Source organism: Pempheris klunzingeri, chromosome 10 (genome assembly GCF_042242105.1).
Source record: "Pempheris klunzingeri isolate RE-2024b chromosome 10, fPemKlu1.hap1, whole genome shotgun sequence".
NCBI lineage: Eukaryota > Metazoa > Chordata > Actinopteri > Acropomatiformes > Pempheridae > Pempheris > Pempheris klunzingeri.
This window is the reverse complement of record NC_092021.1, coordinates 8,414,596-8,433,759: the sequence shown is the minus strand read 5'-3', so window position 1 is coordinate 8,433,759 and position 19,164 is coordinate 8,414,596. Positions and strand designations below refer to the sequence as shown.

Genomic DNA, 19,164 nt, shown 5'->3' with positions numbered 1-19,164 from the left:
CTTTCAGGCGAAAGTTCTTCTTTCACAGCTGTTTTATTTTCTCTGTCTGCCCTCCCCTCCCCTTCCCTCCAACCCCCCACCCCCCCTCCCTGCTCCTCCTCTGCCCCCCACCTTCCCTGAACTGTTCTAGGCTGACGTCTGAAGTCACTGGAATGGGCACACTCTAATTTCTACCCATCTTCCCCCAGTGCATCACATGACCCTTTCAGCAAATGGCATTGCACCTAGTTTATTTATTTCTCTGTATTTGACTGTCCTGATATTTAAGTGACTTTAACTTTTATAATTTCTAGTATTTACTGTAAACGTGTATCTGCACTGTTACTAGGATTCCTCACACTTGTCTGAAACCTTATTGTTTCTGGTTCTGAAAGGTCGCTTTACTTTTTTGACACTCTAGTACCTTTCATGGCATCTCACGCACTGCACCGATTTGTTTTACCTCGTGTCTGAACACGTCACTGTGCTTTTTTTTGCACTGCAGGCACCTGAACGTAAATGCAAAGTAAACCTAAAGATTGGTACAACAATTGAACACAAGGCTGTCCCTCCTCCACATGACACAAGTTTATTCCATATTTAGACCACTTCAATACCTGTGGCAATTCATTGACATATTAATTATTATTATTAATGACACAAAAGTTCAATAAGCAATTCTACATCAAATATTTTATTCCAGTTTATTTCAAACACAGCTTTACTGTGTTCTGTGTGTACTGTGTGTTCGTACACGATAGACTGATCTGCATGACACTAAAAAACCTACAGCATTTCCACTTTATTTCAAAATCAAACAGGTTGAAAGGAAGACTGAATGATGAAAGGGAATGGAAAAAGCCATGAACAGCCTATTTCTGATCTGGATGTGTCACTCTGATTCAAATTGTATCCGTTTATCCAGGCTAATAAACATCTACCGCGATCAGTCTTTCCGAGTTTCATGTGGGACATGACGAAAAAGGTTGGGAATAAAAATTAATATAAGCCAAGAAAATGGCTGCAGCAAAGACTGAAATCCAAATGCATGCTATGAATAAACCCCACTTTATTCACATATAATCCACAGACATGTAATGTTCATGCTTCCATCTCATAGAAACTATGTATAAGAGGCATGAGCCACACAGAAAGGTTTCAGAATTGTCTAATGTGTATTTCCTATGTAGCTCATATAAGGTTTTCAGTGTATGTCAAAGGGGCTGGAAAGCTCCTAGGAAGCAAGACTCTCATAGTCAGTCGTGTCTGATTGTTTGGTAGGCGACAAGCCACTCCAGACACAGAAAGTGTTGTGTGTGTCTGGTTAGCATGTATGAAACACTAGAAACATATTTCTAAACCTATGTATCTACAATGAACCACTTGTTGGTTTTGCAGGTCATGTCAGCCAAACAAGCTACATACAGGACTCACATATACATATATGTATGACTCTCTCTGCAGTTGCCATCTAATAGAATTTCCTTGGTCACACCAGGTTATATATATGTATTTCCACTGTCAGCTTGTCTTGCTTCCGAATGCAGAGACACCCAACCTCTCCTGTTCGTATACACACCAAAGCTGAATGTATTTCAAAGAGTGTTTTCACTGCAAACATTTACACTTCATGCTCGATTAAAACACCTTCAAGTGTTTTCAGGCACTTCAATCAGCACAGTGGAATATGATACAGAATGATGAATATAGTAGCAGAACTGCTTATTTGTGTTATGAGGTTGGGCGGGTTACTCTAAAAATCAGGTATCAAAATCTATTAGAGATGACCTATCTGAAATTGTAATTTATGATTTATTACAAGAGAAACACATAATGTGATGAAATCTGATATTTTCTGTTATGGTGAATATAAAACAGGACTTAAGTGTATTTTCTGCAAACAAATATGAATGGATAGTCTTGTTAGTATTTGCACCTCTCATTTCAAAATGTGGATCATAAGATTGAAATGATATCTATATCTATTACTTCACAGTCAAACATGACACTCGAACAAGTAATACAATGTCAATATGATGGCTGTGTGTTACTGAATGCAGGTAGCTACTATTTTTAATCCACCTTACGTTAATGAAAATACATATTTTACTCCTAAAGCTTGGATATGCATTTCTCCAGTGCTAATATCCCCCAATCATCATTTCTATAATCATTTGCACAATTGCAGTTTAGGCTCAGGTACTCGGCTTTGGTTAGAATTGATTATACAGTAATATATTATTGTTGATAAAACAAGGCTGCTTTACTATAATACATTTACATTTCACATGTACACATTGCTTCACATTTACATTACGAATGTAAATCTGTACATTAGCGCTCATCTGGCTGCATCCAGATGTGTTTCAGATGAACAAACTGAGGAATGGGTGAAGGAGGGCTAACAGGTTTTTAACGTGCATTTGAAAACTCCATTATCTGCAGATTCTCATCATTAAAGTTGTTTGGTATCTTCTGTAAAGTGCACACTAATGGTTGTGTTTGTAGATTCAAGGTGTCTGCTGGGTGCGTGCAGGCAGGCTACTTTACTGTGTGACTAATTTGCAAACTTCTCAGTTGCCTTCTTGATTGTCATACAACTGTCTCTCATTATCATGGCATTGCTCATGTGCTCATCATACTACAGTGCTGTGCAAGTCAAACACCTCTCGTTGTGTTGCTTTTGTCATTTTACTGACGTATTGACACTTTTTTTGTTACTGTGCTAGAGCAGCAAAAAATTAAAGGTCAGCACTATATGATGCTGTCTGATGAAATGTGTCTGATCATGTTTAAGTTGGTCATTTGCTTCTTGGAGGTCTGCATTGGATTTATTATTTATTGAGGTTGATTCTGAAATGTTTTGTAAAAAGAAAAAGAATAAAGTTTGTGTTTTTCCCTTGACTTGGACCATAGTCTACTTCTTGTGTTGGATACATGTCTTCATGAGTACAAAAGCCACAAAATCTTGTCATATTTACTCAACCACTCCGATGAAGTAAGTTACATTCTTGACTATTATTTGTGATAAAAGTTTTAGCTTAGTCACAACTTATTTTTCAAAATAAAATGTTAACATTTGATGGAGTCAAATTTTAGGAATTGCCGCCAGATTCTCTTTCCCGGGACGTTAAATACACTTTGACGTCTGATACTGGCGCACAAGGCACCCTTCTATGTCGATATTAGATGCACAGAGCAACTGTCATGGCTGTCCCTTCATTCTAAATGGTTCTTATTCTCAGTTCGTCACATACTGACACCCCTGACTATCTAATAACATCAGGCCGCCACCTGACACGTCTGCATCGCGTTTTGTCGTCTGTGCAGCCTTAAATCCCACAGGGAGCGTTTCAGAAGAAGAGATTTTGTTGATTTGTAAAATTTTCCCATGATTTCTGTGCTTTTTTATGCATATGTGTGTTTCTTGTATGCATTTACTACTTTGTTGTGCTGTAGCACACAGTCGAAGTGAAAATGAAAGTGTTTTTCCACACCCAACATCATCTCTCGTCGTCCATGGTGTCAATAAAACCCCACTGACTGGTTGACATCTGACATCATAATATGGACGTGGTGTTAAAATATATGATTGACACCAGAACGTGACTCAGACGCCCCCTGTGAGTTTTAGCCATCATGTCCTTGCATCACGTCTCCTGGGTCAAAGTCAGGTGCTCCAGCCATCTGACAATATCCATATTTTTATTTTTATTATTGTCATGTTATTGTTGCTGTTACTCACTACATTGCCCTTTAGAGTCTCATACAGACTTGTACATACAGTGGTGACAAAGCAGTGGTATGTGACACCACCAGGCCAGAATTGATCATCTCTTCCTGCCAGTAGATGGAAAAATTGAGTAGAGATGATCTGGGAGCTGAGTTTTTGACAAAACGATAGCTGCTGTCGTAGATCGGGCCGGAAATATGCATTGCAATATTTAATTCCGCATATCATAAAAGCATGTTCAAGGACTTTGTTGTCTGTTGATGATATGGGATACAGATGAAAAAGGAAAATATGGCACGATTTATGATATGTGGCTAAAAGGAGAGGGATCAAAACCTTTTTCCAAAGTCTTGACCAAGTAACTTTCAAATCTACACCCATCAAATGCAATTCTGATTCCCACTGTTTTTCTCTCCCCCCCACCACAGCGAGAGTCACATTCAGACACAGAACACTGCCCTTGCATCTTGCCCAAGGACACTTCAGCAGGGTGGCATCACATGGGCACTGCAGACCTGCGTCTGGTTTGATGATTCCCACCCTGCCCCCGACGAGCCGATCTTGAATACTGTGTCTGGGTCCAAATAAGACCAAGATAACTCTGCATGAGTCGGTTAGCTGCTATTTAGTGACAACTTAACAACCATAAAGTGGAGAAAATACCTACAGTGAATCTCTGAAATGCAAGTTACAGACAAGCTGCATGGCAATTAAGGAGGTAACTGAGCTTGGCTTCATTTCACTTAAACAATCTGTGATTGACTTATGCACACTAAAACAGTGGTGTCCCACGGTGCCAAATGTTCACAGCCATTCTCACAATGAAGGTTAGTTAATACTGATGAGAAAGGTACTTTTATCGCAATCTCATAAGGCTTTTCACAGCATTATTTTCAGGCTCAAAGATTTTTGGTTCGTGCTCTTTCAGTGCAATTTAGCCACTGTGTTTTGACTGAAAGCTTGTCTGGATCTTTTTTCATTCTTTAATGCCAGAATCTATAACAACAGACAGGAAATCGCAGGAGGTGGACAAAATACCTGGAACCTCCTTGCAATATGACGCAATCAATTGCAACATCCCTGCAAAGAATCCTAAATTTATGAAGTTAATGATGTTCACTTTTTCTTGAAACTGTCAGTGAGCTGTTGATTTAATTCCATTTTTAAGGTTTACTCTTATTCTACTCAACTTGTGCTAATCATGCCTGTCATTCTCTGGCCAGACTGTGACAGGCTTGATGGCACAGTTGACTGTTAATAATCCTTGTGGTAATATCAACTTTGACCTTAAATACCATCACATATGTTTCATTTTCTCTACGAGCTCCTTCAGATACACTATAGTTTTTAACAATAATTTGAACCTTATGTTTAATATTGATTAAATTCTCAAAATCTTACCACTGTCTCAATGCAAACACGATGTAAGATAAAAAGGCTCTATAGTGTCTGCCACACTGAGGTTCATCTAAATGTGTCACTACCGTTAATTGGACGTAGCCATGTTGTAGTCTGACATTCAGCTGGGGTGTGCGCACAAGAGGCCGAGCCACAAGGGATGCCTTTGTCCACAGGCATGTTGCAAATTAAACATGTCGCTATTCAGGGCCGACAAGAGGTCACCTTGTATACAGCTCAACCATCAGTCCACACCAAATCAAAATAAACACGCCCGATTTCAAGCAGCTCTTGATTGTAATCCCAAAGTCCCAGATTGCATTTAGTAACACATTCACCAAGTCTAAATAAGGAGAGATAATCCCGGAGCTACACAATTGACGACCTTGCAGGACAAGAGGAGGCTCCGATGTGTGCACGTAGAAGGCCAATTGCAATTTCGCAACATTCAATAAGTTCATCATGGCTTCTTTGTCATTTCCTCTCAAGGAAGAAACGGTTCCTCACATTTAAGCGAACTGTCCTCTTAATATAGCTCAAAACGCTCAGGTAAGATGTGAGTATGTGAGTATAGATGTGAGGTAAGATATTTAATGTGTGCCTAGACAGAAAAAAAGAATAAATGAAATGTATTAATGTATTAATTAATTTCATAAAACTGACTGACGTAAAGGAAAACAATTAAAAAAAGCTTTTTTCCTTTTTTCCACCACTTTTTTCACTAAAAAAAATTGAAAATGCAGCACTGCTCTATCCTAAGCCACTCCAAATCATCGTGGTAATGATGTATGTATCACGACGGCTGTATGAGAATTACTCTCCTGTTATCTTTGCAAACATGTGGACGTGTAAAGCCCTGTGAGATGGTTTACAAACCACTGCAACACATTTAGATATTACAGGAAAATGAAGTTACCAGCTTTCATCATCCCAATCATGATTGTGATCCTGTGGCTGTTATGTAAAGTTACATCAAAATGGACCTGAATTAGCCGCGACCTTTGGCTAATGTTACGGTTAGCAGGAGGCCAAACTATTAGAAACTTTTAACATAATTGCCTGTCACCTGATTTTCTGGTAAATCTGCACACACAACATATGGACTAACAACACAACACAACAAAGTCAGCAGCTTCATGGCTTTCTCCTTTGAAATGCTGTTTCCGATACTTTTATTGCTTTTATTGTCAGCCTCTCTTTAAGACTTGGAACTCGATGTGGGATAAAACAGTCACTCTGGTTGAGAGACAGATGGTCTAGTGTTTAGCTGGAATAAAAACCATCACGCTCTTGGCTATCTGCTACATTTTGTTTCAGACAAATTCATCTAGTCACTAGTGACAGGATACAGATAAACACTCGAAACCTCTGTCTTCCAAAGCCAAAGCAGAAATACATTTCAATCTTCATAAAGCCTTTTATTGTGCTTTGTAGGGAGAGAATACTTTCATGGATGAGTCCACATGATTGTGTTGTCCTTGGAGCACACTGCTGGTATTCTGAGATGCATTGCTATGTAAGTATATAATCAAAGAGCCGTTTTTCAAGAGCAAGAGCACGATCCCTTGAAAAACAGTAAAGGCCTGAGCTTTAATAAATTCAACATTGGGACTTTTTGAGGACATAAGGTATTCATGGTGGTAGCAGCGTAGCATTGAGCCTTGACTGGTGGACTCATTACTCTTGCTCCTATTTTCTGGCCTCAAGACAGTAGCTACAGTACATGTCGACTTCATTTAGATCGACAGTGCTTGGTTAGACGTGGACAAAGAACATGCTGAACAAAGGCCTCTGATGCTGAAGACAGAGTGTAGCAGGGTTTTCACATTCCATGACCCTGTATAATCAATGCATGACTTTGGCTTTATTTTAAAAGGCATGGGTATAATCAACTTTTGGCCATTGCAGGCAGCGAGAATAAGCTAAAAAACACAGCATAGACATGTCATCACCTTATAAAGTTGACATTGCAAACATGTTAGTGAACAGTTGCCTATGTTCACATCCAGTAATATGTACATGACAAACATCAGTCCAATATTCTCTCTCCAGTCACTGAAATCAATGTCCCCGCCTACCTTTACTTTAAGGCCCTTGACTGGTAATCCTGGTGGCAGTGCAATTACTGGAGAGTGTCAATACAACAGCAGGTCAGAGATAAGGCGAGATTAGCTCGTCATCAGTCAGTGGATGAAGAAGTATGATGCCACTTATTTTTTCATTCCTTGAGCAAAATGAAATAAAAGTCATCTTGGTGTCTTAAAGGAGACATATTGTGCATATTTTCAGGTTTGCACTATTTGAGGTGCAACTACAATATTTTTTACATTCTGCAATGTTCAAATAAAGAAACACATTATTTTATCATCATACTCTCATCATACTGTCCATAGTTTGTGAGCTACTGCTTTTTCTAAATGCTCTGTTTTAGCTCCTGTCTCTTTAAGACTCCCCCCTGAAAAACCCCAGTCAACTCTGATTGGTCAGATCCCACAAGCCTGAGCAGGCACCGTCTGCTAACTCTACTAACGGGAACCCATGGATGTATTATGAGAACCAGATACTGGACCGGCTATACATGCAGCCAATTATTACTCTTTCTACTGTCTATGTTGAAGCTATGGGAGTTTAGTCTTTGTAAAAATTTTCTGCCCAGAAAAATCACTTTTTTCTATGAATGGCATCACCACTATGGTACGAGCCATTCACCAGTGTGGCTGAATATTCAGTGGGCCACATAAGTCAGAACTTAATCTGGTAGCCAGAAACTCTTTTGGCATATGCACCAGGCCAGCAATTCTCATTGGACTGAATGGGCGCCATTTTGCCTTTGGTGTCCACCTCCTAGAATCCATCCATGAGGGAATCATGTTAGTCATGCAACATGCTAACAGCATAAAACAGTGAAAGTATCGATCCATCCTCAAGCTTGTACTGTACTGTTTGTACAGCAGCCATTGTGAGGACATTTCTGTCACAAGTGCATCCAAAACAACATAAATACGCTTCACTTCAACAGATGGTGGGAGGACGTGAAGACTGTTGTGTGGGTTTTTCAGCCAACAGCAGAACAATTGGCGTGCTTTGCTTCGTACCTTCAGCGTCTGATTGCCAGAGCTAGCCTTGGTGAGATAAAAACAATTACGGGCAACGTGGTGGATTCAGGTTTTCAGTAGGCAGGACCATCAACGAGCTGCGGCTCATGTCTCCAACAGCCCCATTTCTTACAAAAGAAGGGAGGCCACATCTAAATGGAGCGTTTTTACACACATTACAGGAAGATGGAGCAGGAAAAAAGAGAGAGGATTCATAATTTGAGGGTCTCTAGACCAACCGGGGACACAAATTTATGTTGAAAAGATACTAAAAAGTGCTTTTTGTATAACATGCCCCCTTTAAACCTGTCATAGTGCATTATGAGAGTGAATGCAGTAAGTGGTTGATATTCAGAAGATTTCAGGGTCAAACTGTGAGATGACTCCTCTCATTAAGAGAGAATTTCTTTCATCACATCACATTTTTTTCTCTCTGCCATTTGCCTCTGTCCCTTAAAAGAGACTTTTCTTTCCTGAGCAGTCTCTGAGCAAATTGCAAGGCATGCTGGGTAGGCAATGAATCCACCCTTGGGTTTAGATTAGTTGTAAAAAAACAAAAAAAAAAGGTGTTCCTTAAAACAGTGTCTATGGAAAGCAATTAGGTAATTTACCTTATGAATAATTTATGTCCTTATGTGGGGCTTTGGGACAACTAAAGTTTTTTGCTGTGTTTTTGTAGTGATGATGCTGAGCCTTCAATTTGTACAACTAATTATATTACATCTAACCAGAACATCCGTATCCTCATGAGAGGTTTAATTCTAACCAGCTGAAAGTTCAATGTCCTGAGATACAAACTGTAAATAAGATGTTGAAATGATCAAACTGTATTTAAATAATGTATAATTACTTAACTGCATTCTGTAATCAAATACATTTGCATAGTGCATAAAAAGTAGTTTTCCACAGTATCGATTACAAGATACGTACCTTTTTCTGCTGCTTGTCATTAGCGAGAGACTAGTGGTGCTCATCCCCTGTGCTCAGCTTCCGTGCAGCAGTTTATCTGACACAAATGACTTGAAGTCATGAAGCTGCTTTTCTGTGTTCAAAGACACTGAAATAACCTTGACATCCATGTGGGAGTCATTTTGATCGGCAACATTTTCAGCCCACACTAATGATTGCTCTAATTTTGTGGACTGTCTTTGCATCTTGGTGCATACGTCACTTTAAGCCTCTGTTACTCAGCCTTGTGTTACACCATTTGTCTTCTATATACAACAACACTTATCTGTCTGATCAAAATCAGAATCAGTGTCTTTAAATGGATATAAAAAGTAGAATTTGTCTATACAACATTTGCAAAGTTGGGCTGAAGCGTTTTGGGCATCTGTTGTGACACCTGCAATTGAGGATACCAGTTGTTTCCTTTGCAATTCTATATCGATGTAAAAACCAAAAAATAAAAAAGTAATTAAAACATTCTGTACAGGGTGTGGAAATTGAGTTTTGAGCACAGAGACAGAAGCTACATTCAGGTTATGACAATATTGACAATACTTGTTGGAAGGACAAATCAATTGCTCGTTGCTGATAATACTGAGGAGAAAATAGAATTTGACTAAAAGTCAAATGCCAAAAAGAATTGTTGATGAACAATAAACTCCTGATGGAATTTGCCACAAGGAAGAAAGAATGTACTGTACATACAACAGCAACAAAAAACACTATCGAGCACAAGTCACAGGACGCGTACTGTACATATGGCAAACAAGGACACAATCAACAACGAGTAATGGAAAACATTGAGTTTATTAAATGCAATGAGCACAAGTGCAACAATGAAAAGTGGACTATAGTTCATAGCTAATGGCTCTGGGTCCAATACCCATCCCACCAAGGAGAAGGATGTGAGCCTCTCTGCCATGCGATAGTACTGGAAAAATCATACAGTATTTTGATTTAACCTTGATTTTTTTTTTTTTTTTTGTCCCACCAAAACACTGCATGATTACATATTGCATATTGAAACTAAAAATCACAAATACCACATGGCACAGCTCGTGCAGACCGTTTTTTTACTGCTGATCATGTGTGTGGTTCAGGGATTCCTGCAGATTTTGTCCCCCCATCACATTTTTTTAATGGCCAGTATAAACAGGAGGCATGATTAAAGCAAACAAAACATTTCAATACCTCTATGGGCCCCTGATTATTGTTTTAAGATAGACATAAAAAATTGTGAACTAATCCTTTAATTTTTTTAATTCAAAAACAATCATCAGCAGATTTTTATCTGCAAACCTTTGCAAATAAGACCTTATAGTGAAAGAAATGTAATTCGATGCACCAAAGTGACCCAGCCCACCTTCACATTCACCTTAAGGTGAACACGTCTACTCTGTAAAGTGTATGTGTGCTTGGATGATTTATATTTATACACAGATTCGACATCATTCTCAACATATTAAAGATGAACACAGAACGGTGTCTGATGATAAATCATGTTCTACTGATTTACTTCGTGCCATGCTTCAGTACAATGTGTGTTTTATTACAAGTCATCCTGTCAAGACACAAACAGCTCTAGATGTATTACAGCAGCTAATCAGACAGTTCCACTCCACCTCCCTGCATGTGGATGCTATTAGCTGCTAATGCTCTGCTCCCGTGGACGCTGCTACAGTAAGTATGTAATTGTGATGAATTATTTTAAACCACCGGCTCCACTCATCAGTATCTTGACCCCTTTCAAAAGAGATGAATTTACTTTGTTGAAGGAAATCCAAAGTGATACACTTGGCTAAGTAAGTAGGCGACAGCAGGTTGAAGTGACTGGAGGCAGAAGACATGGATAATTTGTCTCATCTGAAGCATTTGGAGATTCATTAAGGGGCAGGTGAACAGGGAGATTGGAGGAAAGCCCTTCTAGTGCCAGCTAGACCTGAGTTTTTTTGCTTCTTGAATAAATTCTACCATGCCATTACACACATACCCTCACAAATACACACACACACACATTACCACACATCAGTCATTTACCTTCAGGGTCACATCCAACTGGTCATACATCAGCGAGCCATCTCCCTTGACTCTTCTAGTAGAGTTGGATGGATGTGCTTGTTTGGAGCTGGTATTAGTTGTCCCAGGGGCAATTACAGGCTGGGACTAGTCAAATTTGTCCTAAACCGTGCGTAATATAAATAGATGGTCATCATTAGAATCACCTCACCAGGGTGGTAATCATGTGACCAATGTGGATTGATGCCATTTCAGTCACAATATCCCACTAACCAGCCTCATGTCCTCAAAAAGCCTCCAGGACAAACAGGGAAAAAAGTCCTGACACAGAGGAAATTCTACTGTGGCTAAATTAATCAGGGCAAAGTGATCTGGAGGTAAACCTAGTGTTCATCTTGATGAATAGCCACTCACTCGCACCCTCTCCAAGTCCCTTTAATTGATTGAGGATGGTTAGAACAAGCCGCTGACTTGGAACACTCGCTGCATCTCTGTGGCAGCACATGTGCTGCATTGCCGCTGCTGCTGGAACAGCTGTGTTCCGAATTCCTGACCTTGGCTCTCTTTTATCTGACTGCCACAGTCCTCCCATTTTCTGACTTAGTCAGTGTGTGTTTTAGTAGAACGAAAACCACCACTGAGCCCTATTATGACCCTTTATCTAGTCGGACAAAGGATGACATTTGTGTGTGGACGTCTGTGTACACTTGTGTGAGAATCATCAAGCTCAGCAGATGTATTTTAAGATAAAATCCCTCCTCCAGCTGCCCGTGTTGTCTCCGAGCAATGCTTTTGTATTCAACTTAAATATCTTTGGGCTTATTCGTTCTAATTTTACATATTTATAGCTGTGGGAGTCTTCCTTTGTTGGGACAAAGTGAGTGATGGATTGGTGGTGATTAGTGGCCATGTGCGGTGCATAAAGGAGGAAACAGATTAAAATGATGCTGTGTACCAGTCAGAGGCAGTAAATTGAGTGCCAGTGGTTCAGCCAGATTGGCTCTTTCTCGCTGCCTCCCAGCATGAGGAGTCCCAGTTTGGTTTGCTACCAGTCTGTGGGTGATGTTATTGGTCTGGGTATCACCTGAAGTGGTCTTAGGGCATTACCTAACTCTGCAAACTCCTCATTTATGGACCTATACAACTTAGTAGAGGCTCCTTATAGTTATTTTTATGATGCATGTGATGAAAATGACAATAAATTAGTGTTTTAAGTCTCAAAGTTGCTCCAGTATCAGACTACCTGAGAGCAGGAACTATGCATTTTCTGCCTATAAACTGTCTGTAAGGCATCAAATGAATCTTGGGAAACTTCATTATTCAAGCAGGGAAATTCATTTTGCACACCGCATGGCAATCAGGGCTTACCTGCTGTATAGAGCAGATAGGTAAATTTAAAAATTAACACCCTCTTATCTAAACACTTGCATTCCTACTCCAACAACATGACTGCCACTACAAAATGCAAAGAATTGGAGGAAGATAGCATCTTCTTCTCGGCCACATTATCTACAGCTCACTCACCTGATAATGTCATGGGCTGACTCCTCTTTGTCAGACACTGGTTGATTTAGAAGCCCTGTGCCTAGTGCAAAAAAAAAAAAAAAAAAAATATTTACAAAAGCATGCATTCAAAAGGGAAGACATTTCTATAAGATCACAACGTCTTAATTGGGATGCATATCTTTTAATCTTCGCTTTGTCTTGTCTTTCAAATTTGCCTTCATTTGGACACCATTTGCACAGAAATGATTCTCTGCACTTCCACCATAATGGGTGAGAAAACATTAGATTGGCGTGTTAAGGTCTATCATCAGTGTTTTATTGTGTCTGCATTTTTTTTTTTCTTCTAACTGTTGAGCTAATTTCCCAGATGAAGACAGTGAATCACTGGCTAAAAATGCGAAAAAGTAGTCGATTCTGTACGCTGTTAACATCTGCAAGGTGTTTTTTTAAAGCTCTTTAGCTGCTCACCAGCAGGTCACCAGCTGCTCACTGACTTTGTCTGCCGTTTGGTGCTGGGCTGGTAGTGTATCAGAGTTTCTTTTTGCTGAAAACCACTGTGGTGGAGACAAGGTTTATGAGAGCAGTGAGACTCAAGGAAAACAGCATAGTTACGGGCTGCAGAAACAACAGCTGAACAATGGTAAAACTCTCCATAAAACTGAGGGGGAACTGCAGACTTGGGTGTTATGTTATACTCTCATTTTCTCACCACTAATACCGCAAAATTTGGCACTTAGTCAATAAAATGTATTAATTCCCATGACTGTGCTGCGGCTTAAGTATCATGATGAAGTCGTTATGACACAATTACGCAGCTAATTACAATATCATGTAAGCTAAAGACACATATTATTACAGCGTGCTATCCTGCATCATATTTGAGGAGTTCAGTTGTCAAAGGCCACATAAAACACAATCATCATGCCAGCTGGCGCACTGTGCATTTGAGACCGTGGCACAACTGGCTCCATGAAAAACTTGCTCTCCTCTGTAGCTCAAATAACACCTGGAACATTGGGACCAGCTGACCTACATTTGAATTACATGGGGAGGAGCAAATGGAATTGATGTGGTCGGTTAAACTGACTTTTCCAAGCCCATGTTGCAGTTTTTTTCTTTCTTTCTTCTTTTGCTCTCGTCAAGGTTATGTTTGAGATTGAACGTTACGACATGAGAACAGGGAGCTTGGTGAAACAGGTGAACTGTGGCAGATTTATTCAATATACCGAACCATCCTGACATCGATAGGGCCGTCCAAGTAAAGGTTTAATGTGCCCTCTTCTAATTAAGGATGGAATAGTCGTTTTCGGAGATCACTATGTTAGTATGTGAACGCTGAATAAGATGTATCAAGCTGCTGCTGTTATAATAAAGGTTGAAGAGTATCTCAGATGTGCTGGACCAGTGGGCAGCAACGATTGAAACAGGGATACACTGATCTGCAACTTCAAACAAAAGTGGTGGGTGGCCACTGGCCCCTTCCCTCCTTCCTACCCCCTACTTCCAACGCCCTTGCCGGGCCACACCTATCTCTGAACTTGGCTTTATTGTGATTTCGGCTACACCCCTGTAAAGTTTAAAGCTGTGTGGCGACACAATACACAATAGGTGTCTCCACGTTTTGCCATGATCACACAAACGCACACACACACACACACACACATACAGAACGACAAGGTGAAAACAATAGCAGTCACGCTGTCACAGCTGGTGAAAACCAACAGTGCATCCATTGCACTCTGTGGTCTTGTACAATCTGTGAAGGTCACATGGGATCTGACCTTATTTACCGTGCTGATGCAAATTATAGACCACTCATCGTGGTGCTGACGCTCTTCCAGGAAGGGCCATGAAGAAAACAGCTGTGAGAGGAAAAATGATCATTTAAAAATTGTTGCTTTAAAATTTTCATCTCTATTTAATGACACACCACTAATAGCTTAGTCAGACAGGGCGTTCACATTTGCTGTTGGTGGTGATGCAGACATGGACGATGTTCGATTCATACACAAACCAAAACCATAGAACCTGCTCTGCATGCAGCATTTACCATCAGAATGCAGTGCAGAACTCAAAGCTGACATCTTGATCCACTGCTGCGCTGCCTAAACCCCTAACACCCTGCTCTTTGATAGACTGTTTGATAAAGCACTTGGGGTGATTTAAATAATCAATACATCCCTGCTCAGCGCTACATGGGAAAGGTCTTGAGGTGGGATGTTTTGGATGAGAATTGATTCCAAAAATCTCTCTTTCACTCTTTAATTATGACTTTGTTTCTGCATTAAAGCAAGGTTAGAAATAAAGATAAGAACATTGCAAAAACTTTTAAGAGCCTCCCTTAGGTGCTCACTGCAGTCCTCTTCCAGGTTTTTAAATCTTTTTTTTACTGGATTTAAGACAAAACTGTCATTTTAAAAGTGTCAACAAAAGGAGTACCTCTCCTGTTCTGTGTCCAGGACCAGTTTTCAGATTTAGTGTTCTTATTTGTTTGGTCAGTTGCCTCAGAGGAGAGAGAAGGGTCCACAGGAGAGGGGAGGTGCAGGGAGGGCAGACAGATAGACAGACATGCAGGCAGGCAGGCAGACAGACAGACAGACAGACAGACAGAGACACAGGCAGGCAAAAGGCAGACAGGCAGACAGGAGGGGGAACTAGAGCCCGAGCAGAGCTGCCAGCAGAACAGCAGTCCAATCCACGCGCAGCCGGGACTCCTTCTGGCGCCAGAGAGGCTCGTGATGAGCCGCACCGGTGCGTCTCCTCGAGACTTTGCCAGAGCAACACCACCACCATCACCATCATCACCATCATCAACATCAACAAGTGTGACTGTCGTGCTGTGTTTTATGAGAAGAGATAAAAAAAAAAAGGAGCCACATCTGGAGCTATGAATCATTTCACCTGGAGATGTAATAACTTCCCCGCGCGTAACTTCACCGTTTCATCCTTCAATCCCTCGCGGAAATAACGTGGAAGTGGCTGACTTTACTTTTTTTCTTCCTAAAGAATCCGGCTTTAATATTCGTTTTTCCAGCGAGGTTCAGCCTTCTTTCAGCGACCACACAGATGTGAAAGTGCTGCTGCGCTATCGGGGGTTATCTCCGCTGAATCCTCCAGCCAGAGTCCGGATAAAAGAAAAAGTGTCTATGAATGCATTCCAAGGTAAAACTCTGTCCTGGTGAGTAAGCTGCTTCTGGCACACTTTTTTAATCCACCCATGGACCCATTCAAATAGAAATAGAAAGGGCTATTTCTATTTGTTTTTGCCAGACTGATATTTTAACAACAATGCGTAAATGTGGTTAAAAGCCGCAATATTGTAAAGCGCTATGATATAGTTTACACTGCACACATAAGCATCATCATCATCATCATCATCATCATCATCATAGGCATTAGTCTGATTCAGCTGAAATCTTTGCCCACTGTTTTCTTAGCCCCACAGATGCACCCAGTATTCTCATCAGGAAACATACATACATTTTTTTTTCCTGAATTTTTGTCTGCAGCCTCACAGTTTGAAGACGGAAACGATTCATTTCTTTGCAAAACTGGAGAAAACATGTTGATGGAGGTTGTTTTGAGAGCCACCTAATTTTAATTTCTAAGTGAAAGTGAAATGAGATCAAAGACCGTGTTGGGAACGAGGCGGCTGAGGGATGAGGAAAAAGTCCATGAGAACATGCGTGCGCAAACCTTACTGTGCCACCTGCCATTCCACCTAATGATGTAGCGGTGTCAAAGCAGAGCCGCAGTGTGTTTAGCCGCCCTTGTGATGCCACATCTTGTCCACACCTCCTGCTGAGCTCGGACTCCTGATACCACGAGGGGCTTTGAAACTGAGAATGAGTGTGTGTGTGTGTGTGTGTGTGTGTGTGTGTGTGTGTGTGTGTGGCCTAAAGCTATGAAGCCCTTGTCAAAGACAAAGGGAGAAAATAGAAGGGAAAAGGGGAGAAGGAGACACAGGCTCCGTGGGGTGGATGACCTCGAACACAGCGAGAGGTTCTTAGTGTGATCACTTTAGCCTTCCAGAGGGTGCGCAGTCCTAAAGTGATGATCCTCCTGCAGGACAGATGGAGTCATTTTGGAGCCCACAGCTATTCTCATCACGCTCCTGAGATTGAGAGACAGCAGTCCTTCAAGAGAGGGAGCTGTGCCAAAAACAAAAAGAAGCTTTTCCTAATTGCTGGAGTCAAAGAGAGATGATCTGTTTTGTTCTTTGTCTTGGTATGAAACATTGTAATTAATATTAAAATGCACTGCAATGCTCTGGCACCATAAAAATAATTTCATGTAGCATTTATTGTAGACAATGCAGAACAAAATTACGTTTTCCTAATTGAATGAGAAAATGCTTGCGATGACCCACGAGTGTGCCTGCCGGTTTATGAGATTTGCTAAAGTGAAATGGATTTTTCTCAATAATCACATTATACATTTTGTAAACGTGGGAATAGCATTTACTCAGCTCAATTTGGGAAGACAAAGGCAATTGTCTGTGCACTTAGAAAATGACTTCTCTCAGCAGAGTCTCTGTCTGGATGGGTTTGATTCCTCATATATATGCCGCACTGAAGAACTAATAATGTGTTTTCCCGTTCAAGAATAACACGCTTTTCTTTGTTTCTTTCAGTGAATAACACGGTGTGCTGATGCCAGGGTTGCTTTCCTAACTCTCTGAAGCTTTCAGTGTCCTCACAATAAACCCAAGATTACATTTGCCTGCTGGAATATGCTCAGTGAGCAGCTACATTTTTGGAAGCGCTCTTTTGAAATCTATTTCAAAAGATTATATGAAACTCTATCAAATGAATTTTGAAGGACTCTTTCAAGATAAGCCCTCGCATTCACGTGAATGAACTGATCATTTGGGGATTTTGAAAGCTAATGAAGCTGTAGCCGTCCCAATTTAATGCCAAGAACCAGGTGAAACCATGATTGCTTTTGCCTGACAGGACTTGTGGGAGGTTGCTGCTGAAAATGCAGGACATAGCCGGGCCTGATATGCCCAGGAAATCCCCCATTTTTGCTGGCTTTGCCCTTTTATGGGGCTTGCTCTTTGGATTATTCATGGCAAGCGCACCAGTGATGGCATGTCCTACAAGTTGTCACTGTATAGAGAAGAACGGCATGACCGTGGTCCAGTGTATGTCTCGCAACTTGGAGAAAATCCCATCAGATCTTCCAAGAGATACTGTTGTCCTGCTTTTGGCATCCAACCACATCACCCACCTCCCCAACCACGCCTTTAAAGAACTGCACTACCTTCAGGAGCTGGACCTGTCTAACAATGACATTGAAACTGTGGACGTTGGAGCTTTCCAAGGCGTTTCTGACAGCCTTCTTGTGCTGGATCTATCAAACAATCACATTCAAAGTGTCCCCAAAGAGGCATTTGCTCGCCTACGAGCAAAAATCAGCCTCTCCAACAACCCATGGCACTGTGAGTGCACCTTGCAGGAGGTCCTGAGGGAGCTGCGGCTGGACCCAGAGACAGTGAATGAGGTGATCTGCCACACAGCAGTGCAGGAGGAATATGCAGGCAAACCGGTAATCCAGGTGCTGGACTCAGGGATCAACTTCTGCAACTTTCACCACAAGACCACCGACGTAGCCATGTTTGTCACCATGTTCGGGTGGTTCACCATGGTGATTGCGTATGTCATCTACTATGTGAGACACAATCAGGAGGATGCTAGGAGGCACCTGGAGTACCTCAAGTCACTGCCCAGCAGCTCTCAGATCAGCAAGGACTTTGACACCATCAGCACTGTTCTCTAGCAGGGTGGCTCGGCAGATGTGGCGTGTGCGTGTGTGTCTGTAAATACGCGAGGAAATGTGTGGTCATGTACAAGATGACTGAAAAGCTGTTGCAACACTTAATCGTCCATCTTTCTGAGCGCCTTATTTGAGGTCCTTCACTGACAAAAATGGATCATTTCGATTTTTTCACTCTCATGAATGATATAATTTACTTTTATTTTATCAAATACAAGTGAATCTGGCTCTACAGGGCAACAGCGATAGCACAAAATAAATAAAATACTCCTCGATAGATCTAGACTGAAGTGATAAATCTGGTGTCGATCCACAGTGTGATTGAATTTGGACTGAGACGAATGAGGAGCATGAGTGTGTCTCCCAGTCACTTTGTATAGATTGATTTATTCTTCATGTTACACTGTTGAGGTAAAGGGCATTTTTACCATACTTGGACCAATATACGAAACAGGGTAAGGTGTTAACATCCAGTTTGCATAACACGTGCAACCTGCCTCCAATAGACCTCACACATGAAACTGCTGACCCAGGTAATGAGGTTACTCTGTGCGACCACTCCACACAAAATATATTCAAACAAGGGAAAGTTGCCATACACTCGCAGCTCTGATGTGTTTTTGGTGGATTCCAAAAGTCATCTAAACAAGCTTTTCAGCTCTCCATACCAAAGTTATGAAAGGAAAGAATGTCTCCAGGTATTCTGAGGCA

The 19,164-nt window shown here is 41.0% G+C and overlaps 1 protein-coding gene across 1 annotated transcript; it reads left to right on the top strand.

Annotated features, from left to right (window-relative positions):
- The first annotated feature begins 17,655 nt into the window (after positions 1 to 17,655).
- On the top strand, positions 17,656 to 18,456 carry lrrc3 (leucine rich repeat containing 3). Its single transcript, XM_070838599.1, has one exon. The coding sequence runs from the start codon at positions 17,656 to 17,658 to the stop codon at positions 18,454 to 18,456; it is 801 nt and encodes a 266-aa protein (XP_070694700.1).
- Positions 18,457 to 19,164: the final 708 nt, after the last annotated feature.

Coding starts and splice junctions, on each gene's coding strand:
- lrrc3 (XM_070838599.1), top strand. CDS start 17,656: ATGCAGGACATAGCCGGGCCTGATATGCCCAGGAAATCCCCCATTTTT.